Source organism: Excalfactoria chinensis, chromosome 8 (genome assembly GCF_039878825.1).
Source record: "Excalfactoria chinensis isolate bCotChi1 chromosome 8, bCotChi1.hap2, whole genome shotgun sequence".
Classification (NCBI taxonomy): domain Eukaryota; kingdom Metazoa; phylum Chordata; class Aves; order Galliformes; family Phasianidae; genus Excalfactoria; species Excalfactoria chinensis.
In genome coordinates, this window is record NC_092832.1 from 8,675,553 (window position 1) to 8,698,432 (window position 22,880).

Genomic DNA, 22,880 nt, shown 5'->3' on the forward strand with positions numbered 1-22,880 from the left:
AATACCACAGTAAATATTCATGCAATTAAAAATTAAGATGGTCATTGTTCCAAGGAAAACCACCCCAAGGACATATTACACATGCCAATCTTTCAGGAAACAATAGCTACCCTTATTCATGAGCATAATCCAGGAATAACTGTCCTTCAACTCATTCTATCACCCTTTCCTTTTGAGTTTTGCTAGTATGTGGCCTTCAAAAGAGGAGACAACAACAAAAAGGAGGGACAAACTAAAAAAAAAAAAAAAAAAAAAAAAAAGCAAACAATGAATAATAATTTTTAAAGCCCACATTTTTTATTATTATTATTATTTTTTAGAGCTTCAACTTTACTGAAAGCATCTGAGTTTTTCATTTTTGTGGTCCAAGCGTTCCCCAGGACCTGGCCTTTAAAGAAAACTCCTCTTCTGTTCTCACCAAAGTGTAAAACGCAGCATTAGCAGCAAAACGTGACCTGAACTTGCAGGAGATGTTCTGTGTGGCTGCACTGTGATTTCTTTTCATGTAATCCAAGTTTCCCAGGCAGATACTGCCTTCAAATGCTCCTGTCAGAGGAGGCTTTTCCCAAAGCCGCTACCTTGCATCTGAAACTAACAATGCCCAGCAGCAGCTATGTGATATGGCTGAGACAGTGAGTGTAGACTACTGCCCACTGTTCCAGCTTCTCTACCACAGGAGATACCAAGTTCATGAGTCCCCTGAATTTTTTTCCATCCCCACTGAAACCTTGCATCATTAAAAGTGAAAAGAAAACAGGGGTGAAAGACTGAAGAAATAAAAGGCGTAGAACAAGGAAGAGAAAGAAAAAAGACAGGAGAAGGGAGCAGTGCAAAGACAACAGAGGTGCTTGAAGTGTTGAGAATTAGTTGGTCTTCTTAAAAATTTCACACAGGTAAGTTAGATTGCTAAAGTTAGGAGTTAGCCATTATAATTGTCTTCTGCCAGCCCACGGGACTAACACACTTCAGAGTTATGTGCCCCTCAATGAGAGCATACATCCACCTGAAATACCATCTGCAAGGACATAATAAAAATACACAAAGCAAAAAATTTGTAAACAAGGGTTAGTAGCACAGTGGTACAGTAGATTGTCAATAAAAACAATAAAAGTGTGGATACAGATTCGTCTACCTTGTGTGTAACATTATTGCCAGTTACAAGGGAGGGACGCTGTAAACTCATAATTCTGAAGTTTTGTTAATAAGCACAGAGCAACAGGTGAGTGCCCCATCTACTTTCTCCAGTTCTGTGTTGGCTATTGGGATCAGCATGTGGTCCTTCAGTTTTTCAAAAACCTGTTTAGGAAAGGAAATGGCACAGGAATTATTACTGTTGACACCTCCTTTGTTTCCCCTTTCCCTGAGTATATGGAGTGGGCACGGATTGATCAGTGGGTGCCACGCTTCTCACTGTAATTCAGGCTAACTTTTACGGTGTATGTGGCCATTTGGCTACGGTCCTCAGAGGGTTGCAAACATTAACACCGCATCAAGGGAATCGTTACTGCTTCTAGTTGGGCAGAAGCAGCACCGGGGCACAGGAGACAAACAAAATCAGTGGAGACACACACAGAGCCCAGACCTCCCACCTTTTGAAAGCTTTTGCCATCTGATATTTTACACGGCAGGATGTCACCCTTTCTGTAAAGCACTGAATTTCAGTTCCCAGCCACCTCCTGCTGATGCTGGGATGCTGGCAGTCTCCTGGCTGCCCCCAGCACATCCCTCACCTTTGCGCTCTCTGGGTACTCCTCAGGGGCTCGGTGCAGCAGGACGTGCCCTTTGCTGGGAATGTTTAAGTAGATGCAGTTTGCAGCGGCATCGTCAGGCACTGTCAGCTTGTCGTAGCGGTGGTCGCTCATCTGTTGCATGGTCTGCCGGGAGACACAAAGTACAACTATTGACCAAACACTGTAGTGGGACAAATAAATGCAAGAGTAGAGCCTTCAAAAAAGCACTAAGTACGATTGCCAAGTCAGCCAAGAGCCATTTTGCTATTAAGCAAGTAAGGCGACCTCCTTTTATCTCTGCCTTCAAGGAAGAATCCACTAACTGTACCCCAGAACAGCAGTAGAAAACCTGTCAAATGGTTCCTGCAAGTGGCAGGATTAAGCAGGCTGCCCAATGGACAGTCAGTGGGGTCTTTTACTTAAGTAGTGCACATTGAGTATGCAAACCTCCTGCTCACATGGATGGACACTAGAGGTGCTCAGCCACCTTTGAAAAAAGCAGCCATCATTCAGTACTCATCAAATGAGTATGAATTAGCACAAACAGGACAAGAATGGTTCCCAACTTGGATATCAGCCCAATCTTAACTCTTTTCAAGGACCTTGTTTCTGCTTTCCAAGCAGTCACTCTTTCACCAAGCACCTGTGCTGGGGAGTGAGATGACATGTCTGAGTTAATCCTCGTTCCCAAGGGGACAACACAATAACCTTGTCAGAACAGCAGAGCTGGTGGTTTTCAGCAGGTTGGTTTATAAATATAGGGCTCATACACAAATTTGGACCCTAGCTGGAATTTCAGAGACAGAGACTCTCAGCACATGAGAAGCCTGAGATCCCAAGTTTTGGATTAGGCTCAACTTTTTAGTAAAGATGGAAAAAGCCTGGAGACAAGAAGCCCGACTCCCCATTATATCATTCCAGCTTTATACCAGCTTCTCTGACAGAGACCTAGAATAAAGCAGAAGTGAACAAAGCCCGAAGCTTTGGCTCTGCCCAAAGCCTAAGCTAACTCAAGTGTTTCAGTTTCCCTCCTAGCTCTCCTACGTTCCCACACACGTTGCAAAGATGCAAACAGAAATAAAAGTCTTTTTTTCAGATTAGAAGTACTCACATTAACATTATGTTAAAAATAAACCACTATTCTGTTAACAAAATTCTTCACGGGAACTTACCATTCTCAGCAAAACCCCACAGATTTACATTACACAGCAGACTTTGATCTGTGGCACAGTTAAATTTATCTTCAAAGTATCAGTAATTTGTACTACTACTCATTCATAAGAAATACCATATAGAACTTAATTAAAACAACTACATCTAAAACACACTGTGAAGTACCAAAGCAGTACATACATGCATACTGCTACTGTAATTCCTTTCTAGGTCGGGATACATTGTTCATGTTGAAGTCTGAGTCATCCACATCCCATGGAGAACATGAAACTGGTAATGGAGAATACCACGCATTCTTGAGGAAGTGTTATCATTTCTTGTTCTTTCTTAAACTGTGAAGCTATCCTCAGTTCCCAAGGTCTCATCTACCTCCATAAAAGGTTGATGTCCTTTACTGAGGCACAATCCTTGCATCTTTACTTCACCGGATGTGCTTTTATTACTGTACTCCATGTGTTTGACTTCCCTGTTTATGCATTTGCTTCCGTTACGTTGCCGTGATGCATTTGTTCAAGCTCTCCTTGATGCTGCAGGCATTCAACAGCAGGTGACACGCTGGCAGAGCTGCTGCTGCTCTCCCTGGTAACAGCCTGCTGACTCGTCCCCTGCCCGCAGCTTCCCTCTCCTTCCTGACATAATCCGTTTAAATTTAGATTAAGGAATTGTTTTTATTATACCTGCACTGAAATGTATGCAGCAGTAGAAGAAAATCCACCGCCTGGATTACTCAGCTCCCAGAAAGTTGTGCTTTCTCTAGTCCTTGTTGGTAAAATAAATCCTGTACTGCAGGTTTTCTATAGAAAACAGCTCGTTCATTAGAAATGTACTGACTCACTGGATAACATTTCCATAAGAAATTACGAATGAATCCTCAAATGGAAGGGTATGGACACATCTCCCATTCATTTCATTCCATAAAACGTTTCAGTTAGGAATACTCTCAGCAAACAGAAGTGAAGACCAAATGCAAGGACCTAGCTGTGCTGCAGGAAATACAAACCAGCCTCAGGAAGCCGAGCAGATGATGGCAAGGGTGTGCTGGAAGGATTGCTTTCAAGACTAGAAAGCTAAAAAGTGGTGGCTAAATTAATTTAGAAATAAGCAAAGAGAAAAAATGAGCAAGAAACCAAGACACAGAATCATGGGAGCTTGCATCCACAGCTGCAGCAGCGTGGATGGGATCTGCTTGCTACAGTATCACAGTAAGAAAGCAGAACTGGCATTCTGACAACAGAAAATTGCTCTCTCTTCCTCACCTTTTATGATGTGAAGAAAATCAGACATGCAAGCTTTCATCTCTGCTTTAACAACGTCTGCATGTTGAAGGAAAATTTCAAAAATCAATCTGTTGAGAGTGTGCACAGGCAATAAACCCCAGACCTGCGCCACAGAGAGTCCACGAACAAAGCAGAAATGTGCAGAAATGATGCAACCAGGCTATTTTAAATACTCGTACACTTATATATTTCCGAGGCAAAAAGTCACAGAGCACATACACCTGGCCAGACAGAACTCCGGGACAGAGAAAGAGATAAAAGCAAGGCTCTTAGTTTTTATCAGACAATTCCTGCAAAGTACACATTTTTGGGAAATGAGCAGTTTGCAAAGCCTGTAGCCCTTGCACAGTGCATCTGCGGAAGGCTGGCTTTCTGCCCACATGCGTTGTATGACCAGCTATGTTAACATTCAGGCATTTCCCGCATGCCTAGTTTTCTGGGAATTTTCTTCAGCCTGGAGAGGGTAATTTTCATTGCACATTCTCTCAGCCCTTAGTCATGCTTTCCTTATGTTGAAGTCATTCGCATAGCCTAAAATGCCTTTCCTATAGTTTTTTTTTACAGTGTGTCCTCAGACAACTGAGGTAATGGATAAGCTAAATAATCCTAAATATGAAGCAGCATTATGCATGAAGGAAAAATGTGTATGTGTTCAGAGCCTATTATCTCAGTAGAGCTGAGATGACCACATGCACTTCTAAGGCAGGCCAGGCTCAGTCACATGCTCTGCCCCCTCACTGCCATCCCAGGATCTGCTCAGGTGAAGAATGCCCTGTCTCTGCTTCTTCAGTTCCTCAAGTTTGCCTCTTCATGTCTGGAGAAGTCATTGACACCGGGGAAGGAAAATATCATTGTCAGGCTGAAGAGGGGTGTTATGCCAGTCTGCCCGCGCACCGTGGCTCAATGCAGACTGCACAGCTTCCCAGCACATAGTGACAACAGCGATGGCGAGCAGGCAGAGAGGCAGACCAGAGGGCAGAGCTGGAAGAGCCACTGATCTGCTCACACATCAGACCTGTCAGAGGAACGCATCTGCCCTGCTAACCATGAGCTGCCCAAGACACACAGCCTCACTGGTGGTAAAAATACATGCTAAAGGGACACTTGCCTCACCTCAAGCAAGCAATCTAATACAGCATGCTCTATTCTATAAGTACACTTTTGAGTCTGGAATTTCCAAAAGACTAAGTTCTCCAGCCTGTTTGCAAACTGAACAACACTGACACTCAATCACACAGAAGAAATTCATTACAACATCCAACCTTAATTAAAAGAGCCCATAAAGAGTTGCCTTATAAAGCAGCAGGCCATACGGTACCCAGTGAAGACCTGTGTCCTCTGGGACACCCTAAACCCTTCAGTTGTGAAGTAATGGAAAGTCAGAAGGAGCTGAAAGTATGCAACGTCTCACAGGACCTGATACAGAGTGAGCAACTATGAGCTAAAGGAAAATGTTCAGAATCTTATACATTGACTAATTTTCCTATCTATAAGGCTGGGAGCAGCAAATGACGTCTCTGTTTCTGAATTATATTAAGGAGCAGGTTGTCAGCTGTTCTCTGGATTTCACTACCTTCTTTGCTGCAGCATTACATAGACATCCACACTCATCTGCACTTCCTGCTAATTCCCTACCTGAAGTCGTCCTCTTTGGACTATTAATATTAGCAATCATTTCCACAGCAACCCTTTGTGATATCATAAATAGAGGATGATGACTTCATGTAGGGAATAAGCAGAGGTACATGATGAATTCTTGAGAAATAAGAGACAATGTGTTTGTGCTAACTTCTGCATTACTAGAAAAGAAAGCCCTTGTACAGACAAACGGTTGGACTTGATGATCATTATGGTCTTTTCCGACCTGAGCAATTCTATGATTCTATGACAATAGCAAAAGCAGCTTTGGATGAGCCTTTCTGTTCTGCCCAGGGATACAGGATGCATTGTAAGCACATGGGAAATGTGATGTTTTCACTTAGTTGCCCATTCCAGAGGTGCTTCTGCAGCTGAACCAAGAATTCCATAGCTCATATGCAGGTAGTGCATCCCTGTTGCAATGTAGGCTAACAGCACTCTGCTTCCTAAAGCTGGCACACTGCAAAGACTAGGGTAAGCCAAGCCACAGTAAGAACAAAAGGCATTTAATCATGGAGAGGGTGCAACTCTGCCAACACTCTAACAACTTCTCGTACCCAAGTCTTTAAAAGCCCTGCTGTGATCACAGTTTTGGATATAGACCAAGGGCCTAGTTGCCCAAAAGAGATCTCCTTCTCCTTTATGCTTACAGTGCAGTTTTGGAAAGCCTTTCTTGGCCTCTGTCAAAACAGAGGAGTTGCATTTGTAATAATGTCCTCTGGGGAATACTTCAGGAGATGAATGAACAGCACTGCCCCCAACAGGAGATATTGAAACGGGGAACATCACAGATTCTCTGGGATTGCTACTGAGCTACTTGTGAGGGGACAGGATGGTTTGGGCCATAGGCAAGTTTCTAAGCTGAAAGTAGTGCCATCAGCACCATCCGAGTCCTTACTCACCAAGGAAAGCAGAGGGACATGTGCCAGCCAACAGGACTATGTGAGGGACACCGACACAGCCTTTCCAGTTCACAGCAGATTCTGCATCACCATTTTCCATGCAATCCCATAATTTGCCTTTGCTGCTGAACCCCAACCTGACTGGCTGGCTCCCACCAAGCCATGCTGGCAGCACCATGCCCACTGCCTGGCCTCTCCAGCACCACAAAACTGGAGCCCAGATATGACACTTCTGGAAAGCTCATGGCCCCATCAAGGATACAGAACCCTCCCCAAAGCATTATCTGACCAACAGCCATGGCAAGCATTCAGCTACAGAATAACTGATGGGGTTAACTGCAAGAAGGAATTAAATGTGTATAGCAGAGGGAAGCTAATGTTTCAGATGTGGAAGCAAGGCAGGCCACGGTACTTTCTGCAGTTAATTTGCCTCTCTCTTTCACCAAGTTTCCTCGAGTGCCGCTTTTCAGCTGCAGCCCAAATAAATATTCTATACTTGCCAGAGCCTGAAGAGGATTTCATGGTTAGAACGTCACTTGTGATTTATTGCCTGCTCCTAGCATGTGCTCTATAATCCTAAACTCTGTGCACTCATTTTATAGCTCACTGGCAAGGCTCTCTGTTACACACACGTCACTAAACTCATGATAAACTGCACTCTGCCATACCTGAGCACCAGATGTCATTTATTCTTTTATTTTTAAAGAACTGTATAGATACATGAGTTGCAATGGTAAGAACAATCAAGAAAAACTGCTGCCTTTAGAACAAAGAGCCCCTATTTTAAATATAAATGTTAGTCTAGCCTAGCACAACAGCTCACATGTTGGCCACCAAAACACTGCAAGACAAAACCAACATAACTACCACAGGTGCTCAAAAGCAGCTCAAATGCCTTTCGTGCTCAGCAGGATTTCCAGTGCAGAATGGCAGCCACCAAGGAGAGGCTCCCAACAGCATCTCCTACAACAGCCACACTGAGGGCTGCCCCAGGTGACTCAGAGGGAGCCCCAGGACAGCAGGGCCACACAGGCTTGGAGAAGAGGCAGACAGGCACTGCCATCACTCCCTTCACCGACCAAAAGCCAGGCAGTAGCTGTTAATTCTCAGTATCAGCACTTTATAGAGGTTGCAGTTTTATTTCCACAAGGTTGCAAGACACTGATCACTCTTTGTAATATTCTTTCATCAGAGCTACGTGAACAAATACAAAAATCACTTGGGTCAAAAAGCAAGAATTCAACTGGAGAAAGCTTCAATACACAGCACTGCCACTGCTAGCATTTCCGAGGGAGATGTATTACTTACATGTTTTCAAACAATTTCTCTGAGAACTCCAGCTCACAACATGTGAGCAAATGCAATCCCTAAGCACATGTGAACATGCTGCTCGGTCTCTGATGCACAGAAATACACTGAAAACTGGCATAATTGATATATTTTTTAAACAACAGACTGCTAGATTATCTTGTTAGCGAGCACATCCTCTTCAAAATAAATCTGCTTTCCACTGTACCTTGATTAATGGTGGTATCTACTTGACAGCTAGTTATCAGCATCATTTCATCGGTTTATCCTAAAAATATTTTTGGCTACAACAGCTACATTTATGCACTGCAACATGATTAGCCGTGCTGTGCAAAAAGCCTCAATCAGAATGATGAGTTCTCAGATTAGTGCTGGCTCAAGTTCAAATTGCAGCTCTGAGCAACCAGTATTGTACTTGAATTTTGCTCATGTTTATAAACACTATACAAGAGTAGGGTTGTCTGGATATCTGCAAACTCCATCAGGCTGCTGCTCATGAGGTATTTTGAGCCTGAGCCTGAATATCTGGGATAGTGCATATTTCACAGGGAAAGATGCAGGGCACTTTCCACCCCAGACTAAATCAATCTCACGGCATCAGGAACATCAGACCTTTTCAACCAAAGCCATTTGTCATAAATTCCTCAGGGCAGAGCAGAGGCTGGGAATGTACTCCCAGAGATTCATGCAGTGATTTCTAATGAGACAGTAACTTCCACAGCACGTTCAAGTGAACAAACAGACTTGCAGCCAATTTGAGCCACACAGGGATCCACAGGACTGTCCTCCTGTTTGAGTGGAGGCTCCCTACGCTCACATTCATTGCTCATCTGAGCAATCAGGCTGCTATCCTATTCCCTCATTGCTGTCAGGCTGCAAATCTAAGGCAGCCAGGATCACACTTTCCTCTTCTCCATAATTCAAGCAGCATCCAGCAGGGGAGATCCTGAGCAGATTTGAAACGTTGGCTTTATCTCTGCAGGGCACTAAGGCATCTTAAATCTTCAACTGTCACAAGAGAGGGAAGGAAAAACAAACAACAAGTCTCTGCTGGGCTCTGATGGAATAAATGATGCTGTTGGGAAATGTAAAGCCCTAGGATTACGCCCATGAAGAGAATTTATGAAAACTGGTAGGTAAGTATTCAAGAAAAGATCTCTGCACAGCAATAAGAATGAGAAGGTTTTCAGGCTTCCATCTTGCAGACAATTACAGATGTATTAAAGTAGCACGTATCACTAGCTTGCAGAAACCAAAGAGGTATATGTACCACAATTGCAGGATGGGTTCCAAAGCTCTTTAGGATGAAGTGATTTTAATATCAGAGCTACATGTAATTTCCATAGTAAAGATTTGTGTGGCACAGATTCAGATTGGTAGCGTTGGGCACCAATGGCATTCCTGTTCTCTAAAATAATTATCTTATAATTAGAGCAACAGACATAAGTCAGGTTGCGTAAGGTGCCTTTCAACTGAAAGGACTACAGGGGGCTTTCTCACTCCAGCTAAGCAGAGCTACTTCCACCCCTCCCCACACACAGCTGATTCTGTCCACACATTCGCGATGACTCTGCATCACTGAGGCTTCTTGCAAAACTGAAGAACAACGCACGTATTTACGTTCTTATTTAGTGGCAAAGTAATCAGTATAATCATAAGCTGAAAATGTGGGACTTACTGTTATCATCAATAAGTAAATTTTGGCTAAACCTTTTAAGGCAAGCTCTGATTAAAAAAATAAAGCTCCAATGCTTTCAGATGCACTCTGACTACCTGCCTCTCAAAACAAAGAGCACAGGATGGCAGGACCCAGTCTGTATCACAGAGACAAACTCCCTCAAGCTTCATGTCAGGTAAAGCCATGGCTGCACTTTGCTGTTTTGGTGCCACAGCATAAGTTTCTGCTGCAAAGCATCAGTGCCTGCAGCTACGCTATTGGGCAGGAGCAGAGATGCTGATCTCTCAGGTTACCTACACATATAATGAGATTCGTGGCCTCAGGCACCTCTGTGCCCACATCTCCAAAACGCTCTAAACATATGCAGTGAGCTCAGTACAAACTACAGCAGCAATGGGTACTTCCTATGAACATTCCTATGAACACTGGTAGCACATTGCTGACCTGCTGCACAGTTTGTTACTGGCTAGCAAGTCTGCCAGTAAAGAGACCCAGATTCACAACCTCAGTTCAAACAGAACTGTTTGTGAAGGGCAAAGCTCGGGCAGATAGCTCTCCCCACCTTCTTCTGGAACCACACTGCTATGACAGCCTGATGGGATCCGACAAGAAAAAGCAAACTGAAAGGATCTTGACTCTGCAGCCACCTGGTGGAGGGATGGGGAGCTCTGGCCCCCAACCCCCATGGCTGCAGTGATGGAATTATTTCATCCCGTGAAAAATGCACACATGGACCATTTGTACAACGGGGACCAAGCCACCTCCCTCCTCCTGCCATACCTTTTACATCTTCTCTGGCAATTTTAAAAGCCACATGTTCTCACAGCAACATCTGAAGTAAACACAGAACCACAGAGTGGTTTGAGTTGCAAAGGACCATGGGCTCCACATTCCTCTAGAGCAGGTGGCTCCAATGTCTCCTACTGCTCTGATGATATCTTCTTCCTCCCTCCTATCAACAAATTGTCACTTTCAAATAACAGGAGAATAAATAATAACCCTCGTATTCCATTTTATAAACTAATGTACGTAGCTTGAGCTAAATTAATATCACTGTTCTTTTACCTGACATAAACATTCTCTCTGGCTTGTACATACAAAGTACACACCAATTTCCTCTTTCATCAATCCATACATATTTAAAAATCCAACATCCTTGAGCAGAGACTAAAAACTGACCAAAGTTTCTTGTTTAAAGGTATGCTTTTACCTTGAGTGCTTTCTGTGCAGCTTCACTTGACCCAATAGCAATCAGGTTTGGTCCAGCCATGCTGCAAAAACTCTTCAGATGCAAAGAATCATGAACAGGGACTGTGGAGACAGCATAATCCTGTGTGGGAGCAGAAAATGGGTGCTATAAATATTTTTAAGCTGTCCTATTTCCTTAATTATATTGAGACGTTCCATAATTAATTGTGTTCTCTACAAATTAACAATAGCAGTGTATCCCAGAGCACAGTGTCAACTGCTTATACTGCTCATACAGTCATACCCCTCTGGACCAGCTGCCTAATCTTGTGTATTGGAGTAAAATCCAGAACACATTTCAAACAATACTATTATTGCAGCTGTGAGGCAATACGTTACAATCTGCAATTAAACAGTACGTACATAAAAACTCTCCAGGGATCAGCATTAAGAACAACGTGCTGACAGATGAGAACATTAAGAACATGTCAATATCCTTTCAGCCTCCCACTACCCAAGTTACTTTTATGCAACAATTCCACATTTCAGATCCAACTTCAGCATACTATGTCAGACGATGCTTAACCTTCTTCATTTTTTCATTAATTTCTACTTTCTTTAAAAAGAAATAGTAAGAAAAGCATTTACAAGTATGACAAGTGTTTTAGCCAGTACAGTTTTTCACTTGGCTCAGCAGAAGACAGCTTATACTTCCTGTAGCACAAATCAACCTACAAACCTTAAATGTGTCAGCCAGAATTTCTGCCCCACGTTGATTTGTCCGCTTGGAAAGGCCTACAAAAAATTCTCTGCCTAGAATGAAAAAACAAAGAATGAAACAATAACAGATTTTATTTTTTTTAGCAGCACCAGTCAAACAAACTAATTCCAAAGCCAGGCCAACTTTAGAGGCAATCTGAGGCAACCACTAATGGATAAAATTTCCTATCTTTCTCTTCTTAAGCTGAACAATAAAACTCAGTTGAGGAGTACACAACCTGCAATCCCAAGCTAACAATGTAAAGCAATTATCTTCTTCCACACAACACATCTTGCTGGAAACACAAATATCTTCCCCTCCTAATGCCCTGCAGTGCTCATGGAGTCAGACAGGAAAACAGCTGGGCTGGATTAGTGCAGCTCTGTCAGACCGCTTCCCCCCTTCCTCTGAGGTCTCCACTGGCCTCCAGGCAGCTCTGCAGGCACTCTCAGACTCCAGGGGAAATGGGCCGGCACTGGACCTGCACCACATTAGGAAGACCTTCCTCCTTAGTCTGCCGCTTCTGGGACCCTCCCTGTCCCCCTGTGACCTAAGACAAGCAGCCAGCCTGCTGTGATGCTGATCAGAGTGAACAGGCTCATTCGGCACAGGTGGGAGCAAGCGTACATGCAGCTGAAGTGAGAAAATGCCTAATGGGTTTAATGACACAAAAAACACTGTCAGTATCTTCACCCTTGAAGTCAACCATGCATAAGAGCTGTCTAGTGCATGACATCTGGCAGGCAACTCTGCCGCTTTCTCCATAAACTAAAAGGCACTTTTTGTTTTTGATTCACTGAACCAGTGACAACTGCCTGCATCAAGCTTCACAATTCCTGAAAATGAGTCTGTGTGAGCATAGCTGCTTGTAATAAGAAATACGAAACAACTGCAGGCAGCTGACTATTGAAAGCATGTTTCTTATTGGCACTTTACAAGCTAAAATAAAATCTGTATGCACAGTACTGTTCTTTGTACCGTGTGTGCTGCTGCTTCATTTATTCAGGCATTAGACAGGACATTGAGGGCTGCACTGAAAATTAATCTCTCTGCTACCTACGTGACATTTAGCAAACAAGTGATTTAACAAGCCATACGAACAACACTTTATTATGCAGACAACAGATAACATGCTGTCTTCTAGGCAGACAGAATATTTAAACAGCAAATTTACTACACTGTACCTGTAAATAAGACGTCTCCACCATCCAAGGTTGCATTTTCATCTACCATCTCTACCATGTTGAGGTTAAGACTTTCTAGTACTCTCTTCATGGCTTCAACCTATTTAAGAAAAAGTTTAAGAGCACGTTTTGCTTGTATCATTGAAAAATTTAAAATAACCTACATGAAATATGTATCTTTAATAAAAAACAAAGTTCTTTAACAAACCAATAGCCATCTTGACAGCAGAGTCCCTCATCCCTCACCCACCACAGCTCCCAGACCTCCTAGATGGGGTGCCAAGCAGCCAGGGTTGAGCCATCACCTTTGCACAGAAACCACATCCAGTGGAAGGAGAGAATGGGTCCAAAATGTATGTTAACTCCAGTTCTCCTGCATAGCAACACTCTCTCTTGAATATGCCTGTCCCTTAGATTTGAGCAGGAAAGAGCACTGCCAGAGGTGCAATGTTCTCTCCTTCTTCCACACTGAAGGCAGGTCCCTAGGCCACCTAAAGAATGCTGATGAATGCACTGAAGGCAGAACTACATGTGCTCTCTGACACCAGAAAGATTTCTTCTGATATCAAAAGACCACAAGAGAAAGCTCCCAGCAGCTGCCAAGCCAGAAGCTGCCTCAGCCCCTGCCTGCTGCCTGCACATGGCCTGTGCAGCCTCCCCAACACCTGCAGGATGCAGCAGGCATTTCAGCATCCTGCCACAGACCACCACCGCACTCTGACCTGTATAACAACTGACCACATGCCTTGGCTATTCCTGGTTACCAACACAAACAAAGAGGAAAGACTGCTTCATTCTCTCTGTAACACGCTGCTATAGGTGGTTGAGAAGTACACACAGCCATGTCCATCTGTGCCAGGCCTCCAGCCATCTGTCTGAGGCACCTACAGACCACAACACTGCAATGTGAAACACTCATGCTGCCCTAAGAGGTGACCAGGACACAGCCAGCAGGGCACCTCAGCAGAGGTAAGTGCTTACAGGGGGTAGGAAGCAGTGAGAGAATAGGAAGGTGGGCACAGTCAGTAGGGCTGGAGCGCATCCCCAGGCAGGTGCTGCACACAAAGGTACCTGCAGCTCCCTGTGCACACAGCCTTCAGCTGCACGCTGTTAGCAGACCTTCTCTTGGAGAACCAATTGAGCAAAGCACCTGGCAGATAAGGATAATGGAAGGTAAATGCTGACTTGAGGTTTCTCATTTCAGCCATACATTTTAATTACCAGATGCTGATTACAATTTAACCACCAGGCTACATCAGAGAAGCCTTGAATTGTTTCCTTATTTAATTTGCAGAGGTTGACGCAGCTGCAGCACAGATATTAAGGAAAGTTATCACATCTAGAAAGTTGTCCAGAATCACAGAAAATTGGTTTAATTTGCTCTGTGATTGTTCCAGGTTTTGAAGATATACATACATAGGATGCTTAAGATGATTTTCTCCAACAGTTGTGCTTATTTTAACTTCTGAAACAACATTAATGTTAATGGATTCACATCTATGGCTCTATGTTTTGCAGAGCTTTTAAGCAACCAGTAGAAATGCTGAGACTTAATTGGAAAGTAATGTTCAGGCAGCTGGTGACACATGCTAGGAATAAACATCTTTCAATATCCGCAGCTTGTGTGAAATAAAAAAGAAGTCTCAAGTAACTGTTTCTTCTCATTTGTTTATATTTTTCATGTTTTAGTTTTGTTTGTTTGTTTTTCGTTCTACATGCAACACCAGAATCTTCACTCAGTAGAAGCAGTACTGAAAAAAGAAGCACAAAGAAGACTGGAGGGAAAACCTGACATTATTGAAAAGACTGCTGGGGAAAGAGAATTTGTAAATATAGAATTCTGGAAAAACAAAACCAAAGCTGAACAGCCCTTCTGCCTTTGCATACAGCTGAGTCACCTGCACAGGGAAAGCACAAAGTGGCATCATCACTACCATGACATTTTTAGAGCAATGCTGCAGCCTTGAGTAGATTCTCCCATGCAGCACGTTCAGGGTAGATGTTTGCCACCAAAGACACATGACTGTCTTGAAGACCGAGCATACTGCATCACTGAGTGACTGGGTTGATGGCTACTGAAGTCCACACTAGCTGCTTGAGTTTGTATCTCGTTACTACAAAAGGGAACTGAAAGCATGGCTCCATCCTTAAGCCTTTGGGAAAGCACTCCAAAACCAGGAAGGACTGTGTCACTTTCAACACAGCTCCTACCCAAACAAAGCATTAAGATGCCATCTCTAGCTAATGAGGGACAAGTGATTGCTACCCTGCAGTTAAAAAAAGGGAAGTAGGGAACAGGTTCGATCTATCCTCCTTGCATTTCACTCTCCCAAAATAAGCAATACATGTTTTTATGAAGCAAGGACCCTTAAGGCATGTGGATTTTGTAAGGAAAGAAAGGCAAATTCACAGAGTTAGCTTTGATTTTGAACAAACAACCACCCCTTGCTTTTTTTTTTTTTTTTCCCCCAGGAGAAAAGTGAAAAAGGTGGATAGACGAAGTTCTCTGTGAAGCCACACTACCCAGGAGACAACAGTAAAATACATTCAGTATTTAGACATGAACAAACATATTCACAATGAGGAAGACTTACCATTTATTTTGTTTTTTTCAAAGCAGACAAGAAGAAAAGTCACCTTCCCTTGCTCTATCTCCCTTATTTGAAAAATAAAACCGCAGGTAGTCAGAGTTGTAGCACACAAAGAAAACACTCATCTGTATCGTTTAAGATTTCTGTATCATATTATCTCAGGTCAGCTTAAGGTTTGTAACACAATATTGGGTTTTATTGTAAATGTACCCATTAGTACATCAGTTGAGTGTTAAAGCTTGTATGCTTTGTGTAGTGATATTTTTTCTAATAAGCACATTCCTGGTGTGAGACGGGATGTGTCTAATCCATAACAAAGCTGATGGAGAGACAATGGACTTGAGCCAGCTCAGTTCTGTTTCAAGGAAAGAGGACAATAACTGCATTTGACATTTATAAGAATCTAATTTCCTCGTGCTTTACAAATGGAGCTCATTACTCTCCAGACTGCTGGTTCCACCAATTATTGTAACTGATGTGCCGGGATTTTTCCTTCTCTATATTAGTATTTGATGCACAAATGAAGGCTGTTTCCTTAATTATTTACTGGTATTCTGTGCACTAACCACATTATGAGATTCACGCAACTGACAATAAGAAGGAAACGATCTTTTCAAAGGACAGTGGAAACAAGGAAATGACTTTGCAAGAGAGGCACGAACCCAGCAATGAGCTACAAAGCATGGGCTCATTCCAGCAAGAGCACCCCAGCAGGAAAGCTGCCTGGTTAACACCTGGGCTGAGTGCTGGGACATAGGCATGGCTTTCCCAAGGCTCCAAGATGCCACTGAATGCAGAGGCACTGCTGGATTTGGGCAGAAGCTGTGCATGGTACAAAGTATTCCTTAACAACTGCAATTACCCATCTGCCTTCGTCTCTGAACCTCTGAGTTTTCAGTAAAAGGGGGAAGACGTCTACAGATCTGTTTCAAATGAAAAGATGCAGAGAGATTGAGAGAGCTTCAGATCATCCAGCAAATCAGATATTAAATTATTTTTCTAAAATAGCAGAGTTCAGCTTTAAGTGCTAACAGCTTGGTTTTCTGGAGAGCACAGCCTTCACTAAAAGGCCTCACAGCCCAAGAAACACTACTGCATTGTCTCCTGAAATTTTACATTCACCACAATTTTCTCTGGCGTGGTAAAACACAATTATTGGGTTTCAGTCTCCACTTCATTGTCTTTTAAACTATCATTTATAGCTATGCAAAGCAAATGTCAGACCCAATATATGTAGAAGTTAGATTGTGATATCTCTGAGGTGACTATTTCTGGAGCCATTAGTTCTAAGTTCATGAAGTGCCACTGTCAATATATAATGCATTTTTCAGCAAGTCTCTGAGTGAGGAATATAAATAGAGATGGACAAATCTGGGGCCAGGAAAGGGTAGACTTCAGCTCTGCAAAACCAGATACCAGTGTTGGTCACGATCCAGATCCTAGCCTGTCTGCATCTGCTCGGCTGCAAGATGAGGGAAGTCTGTCTCCTGCAGATGATAAGCATTGCCATTCTGGGCTTGCAGAGGCTTCAAAGAAAATAAAGCAGTGCTGTAATAGTTTTGAGGGGTTTTGAAAAGAAAAATTGGTCGTTTTCTTGCTTTAAGTGAGATACACACCCCTATACATAGTGTATACTGATCTCAGAAATCAGTGGGATGTGGATTATGGAAGAGTTTCCATCTCCTGCTTTCAGCTTTGGTCCCTTCTCTGCTGACACCAGAAATGGCCCTGGCTGTTGGGATATTAGCTGGGAAGCAGAGGAACAAGAAGATGCTCCAGTGCTGCTCCTCCAAGCAGTTCAAACCACAAAAGCACTACATGCAGGACAAATAACATCAGCTCTGTTCCAGCAAGCAGGCCCCAGAACAACCTGGTAAGGACACCCTGTACCTGCTGTGCCAGCTGAAGAACTGCAGTTTGCTTTGACAAGTGATTCGGGATCTCCTAGAAAGTGGAGGGCAACAAAGATGATAAAGGGCCTGGAGCAGCACCCATATGAAGAAGGGCTGAGAGGCCTGGGTTGTGTTCAGCTAGAGAAGGGAAGACTGAGAGGAGATCTGATCAATGTTTATAAATACCTGAACTGGATGAGATCAGACTATTTTCAGTGGTGTGTAGTGATAGGACAAGGAGCAATGGCCAGAAAACAGAATATAGGAAGTTCCACATAATATGAGGAAGAACTTTACAGTGGCAGAGATAGAACATGCTTCCCAGAGAGGCTGTGGAGTCTCCTTCTTTAGAGATATTCAAGACCCATCTGGACACCTACCTGTGTGACATGCTGTAGGGAAGCTGCTTTATCAGGGTACTGGACTCTGTGATGTCTAGAGGTTCCTTCCAACCCCTGCAATTCTGTGATTTCCCCTTTCCACCCACTCAGGGGCTCTGTGTGGTCCCTCTGGTTGTCTTAAGCATTTTTTCATGACAGCCATGAAAATAGGTATATGTAGATATAAAATGTAAGTGAAATGACCACAAATCCAGCAAATTTCTGCCCTTTCTCTTAAAACACTTGAAAAGTAGGGGCACCATTTCCCACAAGGCAGGAGTCAGCAAGCTGCTTACTTGCTAGAAAAAGGCTGAAATTTCAACCCATAGCAAGTAGAAATAATTTCAATCAGAAGTAAATTGTTAACAGTGAAAGAAGATTGCTTAAAAAGATGGAGATTTAAAGTCACTAGAAAATAAAAATAAATTAAAAAAAAAGGCTCACTAAGATCTGCTAGGCATAAAATCAGGTTAGTGGAAAAGTTTAAGCAGCATGAATGCATTGTCACTGAAAAACAGTGAAGATTTTGCTGGATAAAGATGATGACATGAAATTTAAGTCGTACACTGGCATGCTGAGAAAGTAACGTTCTAAATACTTTCTGCTTACAATTACAAAATGATCAATTGTTAAAGGTTGCACAGAGAAATATCTTCCACTCTGCCTGGACATGCACAGTGGGCCAAGAATGCACCTGGATAAGCCAAGCATTCATTATCTCCCAGACACTCAATATCCCATAATACCCACAGCGGCTGCCAGCTCCTTGTCCACTGTTGACCACATGCCATGTGCCCCATTTCACAGCTGAAAAGTATTTAAAATTCATGAAGCCTGTTGAAAGCTCGACTGTCACATTCTGCTCATTCCACAGGGTATGGGAAAGCCGAGCAGAAGGGACATTTCAGCTGGGGCTATTATGGCTCTTGAATAACCAATATTCTATTAAATTGCTAATAAACCCACTTGAAGATAAGTTGATCACAATCAAACCATACAGTAGCATTCCTTTCCTTTAACACCGAGTTGTCAGGTTTCACTCTGTACTGTACTACTGTTTCTGTGCCGTTTGTTCACGACTTGACACCAAGCATTCATGATGCTTACTTTGTCCCAGGCCATCTAAATGCCCTATTCTAAGGAGGCTGAAAGATCTTTGGCAAGGATAATACTCTGCTTATTTTAAGGTAGGGAGTTCTTTTTAAAGGAAAATCTACCCTAAAGAAGTAAAAAATAATTATACCTCAACCAGGACTTTTTATTTTTTTCTTTTTGGTATGTGTGTGTAACCTCTTGAAGAGGTGCTCACAGTTTGAATGCAGCAGTAAATACCGCTGGGGCTTTCTGCAGAAAAGCAGCCTCTGGGGCTCCCATGCACCCTGTCAGCTTGGGTCTTGTCTACAATTTCATTTCAGCAATCCATTTCCTCCCATCTTCACTGAATCTTAATTTTATAAAAGAAAATAAAGGACTTCTTAAGACCCTCAAAGAGTGTTTATTTTGGATTAAAACAGAATTTACTGAGATTCCTCACAGTTAATTGCCAAGATGCTGGCAAGCCTGCTACCGCCTTCTGATCTTGCTGTGAGCATATCCTTTTGCCAAGAGGACTCTAAATCTTGTAACTTTTAACACTGAAAAGCATGTCCACCTCCTTCTAGGAAGAGGATTTAGGAGTTTCATTTATATTAAGTAATGCTGCTCTGCTGAGAAGCAGCTCCCACCCAGCTCCGACCCAGCAGGGCCCGGTGGCTGTTGTTCCCATCCAGCTCTGAGTCTTCCTGCAATCAAAGGATTTCTGTTGCACGAATGGTAGAGGACTGTCATCAGGAAGATCTTTCCTACCTCATTGTCAGCTGGGGAGCTGCAGAGAACACCCAGAGGTGGCTACCAGGTCCATGCTGCCATATGCCGAAAATGGGCAGTGAGGAGAAGCAGAGTCCCAGGAGCCAGCCCAGCTGGAGGAACAGCGACCATCTTCACAGGCAAAGAAAACGTTTTTATTCACCTCACATTCTCACAGTAACTGGCCTTTCACTGAGAAACATCCCTTGTTATTTTATAACAAGGCCACGGGCAGAGATTATACTAACACAGAGCTTTCCCCCTCTCTAATACAAGGTTTCATTCATGCTTTTAGAGAAGTTGAGGACAATCTTATTTTAGCAGTACTAATGTATCTTGCAAGCGTGCCCTGTAGTGTCCAGACAAATGTAACAACTGCAGAAAATGCAAGTTCTGACCACGTTCCTTCTCTCAACTAGTTCCAGGAATGTCCTGTTGACTAGAAATAAAAGCAACATCTGAGTAGGAATACAGAAATTTGCTGATACTCTAAACAGAATCAAATCTTAGAAGACATACCAACCAGCCAGAGAAATCAAAATCAATACATCTCAGTACCAATAAGCAAACTAGAAGTCATCTACTGAACGAACTGGACATCACGGTGCAAGCAGTGACACTTCAACCTGAAAATACCCTCTAGAGGTGTTATACAATACTGACAAGCTTCAACAAATTCTTCAGCTTCAAAGGAAAATCTACAGCAAGCAAAAGTGATTACCCATTTCCGGCTGCTCTTCCTTGAGCTCAGGCTGACAGAGGTAGTGCCCCATACATGCTGCTCTTACACTGACTGCCCATTGGAGGCTTACAGCGATTGAGAGGAAACGTGCGTAAAGCAGCGAGCACTGAAACAAAGAGCACGTAAGAAAACCCAGTAGTCAGTACGTGCCCTCTGTAACAGCACATTTTTTATGAGGTAGGAACCCTCCCCCCATGCACAACTTTCCAGGGCTCCCAAAAGCCACCGCCAGCCTCGGCCACCAGCACTCTCATCACCCACTCCCACAATTGAGGGTTAACTGCACACATACAGGCAACAAAACATCCAGAACAGTGGATTTATCCATAACAGATCTCTACGTACTTGAGAAAGGGAAGTTGCCATCTGACTATTACCTACACAAACCTGAACACAGGACCTGAAACCTGGGCAGGCAGTATAGGATGAAAGCCTGCCCCACCGAGGTCAGAATACCCCCAGGACACACCTTTGCATTTTGTGTAATAACTGCAAAAATGCCAATATCAGTGATCCTGCAAGGAAGTCAACTTCCAGGGCACGAGCAGGCACTCCTTTCCCCCCCAAACAAACTCTTACCTACTTTCTCAAATCCTGAGGCCATATTCTTTAATAGTGCTAAATACCATGTTCAATTGAAAGTACAAGGAAATTTTTGCCCATTCCAAACATAAAATACTAATGGATTTTAAACAAAGGGAAACCATCATGCTCGCTTTAAATGTACAGAGACAGTGGCAAAAAAATGAAGAAAAGCAAGACAAAAGCTACATAGAGGGTACCTTTTTAAAGAATCTATTTAATAAAAGCTTTTTTAGAAATGCTTTTTATGAGATTCCTGGTCCAGTCACCTTCCTTCAGGGAGAGCAAAGCTGTCTTCTTTCATGTACATAATTCTGTTCACTTTGCACGAGATGCAGTTTCACAAACACCCCACTGCTCAGCTTTGCAAACAGTTACTTTGGGAAGGGAAATATCTTCCTATGAGTTTTTAAATACGCATTAGAAATTAGTGGTTAAGCTATGATATTACTCATTAAGAGCTACTTTAAAAGAGGAGCAGATTCAAAAAGAACAGAGCCAAACTGTACAGGGCTAATCAAATATGATGACCCACACTTCCTAATCACACCTCCTGTACCTGAAACAGCAGGTGCCTGAGGCTCACCACATCCATGCTGTCATGCTTTGCAGAATGGCTGTGATGCTGCTGATGAGTTGGGTGCCGTCACACCTCAGCTCTGCGGACAGGTCTCTTACTCAGAGCTGTGCCATGAGACTGCGTGGAGTCCAGTGCCACAGCACGACCAAGGAGGCAACAGCCAGGAGGCAACAATGCAGGAGACGGTGTCACTACTTCAGCCAGCCTGCTTGATGGCTTTTCCTTTCCTCCTGCTGTGCTACATAACCTCACCGCTATGTAGAAATAAAGGGAAAAACTGAGATGTATAAAATCATAACAAAATGGAAACGATTAGCTCACCAGCTGCTATCAAACCCTCCCGAGGTGTGGCAGTAACCTAACAGCTTGTAACAGCAGTGCTTCCAGACAAAGGCAATGCCAGAGCCCACACATACCTGCAGGACACACTGCAAATAAAAAGCAAGCTTCCTGCTGGAGCAGGGTAATTCACGGAAAAGTTAAATGAAAACCACTCCATGCCTTTCTGCCACTGAGGAACTGAAAAGCATGTTTCCTTGGTGTCTGGTTTAGGTTTCAACTACAGGGCTGGGAGCGACTCTTGCTCCAGGGGAGGATGACACTGCTGTGTTGGGCAGCTGAGCCCAAGAGGACAACCTAACCTGGGTGGAGGGAAATGATGCCTGCGCCACAGGGCAAGCAACTGGAGACTGCTGGCAGTGGCTGGTGTAAGGACGAATAAACATGACTGCAGCATCGAGCACCTAGCACAACTGCTGCCTGCCAGCATCCTGGAGATGAAGGAGCCCTTAAGCTTCCTCATTATATACCAAGAAAGGCAAAGAGTTTGAGAGTTTCACATTCACTCTTCTACACCACAGGGTTATTTCCAGGAAAAACCAGGGAGAAGCATACATCACTCAGCAGAGACTTTATTTTCTTCAGTATGAGGGACCTGGATCTGCTGCTGCTGCAACTCCACAACATAGAAGTATGGATCTGTGTGTTAAGCAGTGAAGTGGAAACTTGGAAAAACGATGATGGCTATATTCATTCTAAATGCTAGAGTATTTTTTAGGACGCATCTCTTCCTGTTTGTTGAATGCTTTTGATGCACTACCAGTGGTAAGTGCTTGAGGGGAATGGCAGGAAACCTTCTTTCTTATCCATTTTGGTTGGCAAAAAGAGCTCTAAGCATAGTTACACAACAGCGAAGAGAAAAGGCTGCAGAAATGTGTACAGTCTGCAGGGTCAGAGCATGAAGATTACGATCTTCTCTTTAGCCTGTTTATCTTGCGCTTCAGCAGCTTATCAAGTTAAAAGGAAGGTGAAGGCAGCAAGCAAGGCTGCATCACGCACCAGATGTTTTCAATACTCACTTCAGCCTAGGGGGAAAAACACAGCTTCTCTGTCAGTGACCACTCACTGCAGCAACCAGGAAGATGATGCTC

At 43.3% G+C, this 22,880-nt stretch overlaps 1 protein-coding gene across 1 annotated transcript in view; it reads right to left on the minus strand.

Moving 5' to 3' along the window:
- Positions 1-279: 279 nt before the first annotated feature.
- Positions 280-22,880, minus strand: part of DDAH1 (dimethylarginine dimethylaminohydrolase 1) — a 46,028-nt gene continuing 23,427 nt past the window's right edge. Inside the window, exons 2-6 of the mRNA XM_072343175.1 lie at positions 12,839-12,938; positions 11,634-11,707; positions 10,917-11,036; positions 1,731-1,874; positions 280-1,296 (exon numbers count right to left, since the gene is read on the minus strand). Coding sequence (XP_072199276.1) covers positions 1,180-1,296; positions 1,731-1,874; positions 10,917-11,036; positions 11,634-11,707; positions 12,839-12,938 — 555 coding nt within the window. The 3' untranslated portion in view covers positions 280-1,179. The remainder of the gene's footprint in view (positions 1,297-1,730; positions 1,875-10,916; positions 11,037-11,633; positions 11,708-12,838; positions 12,939-22,880) is intronic.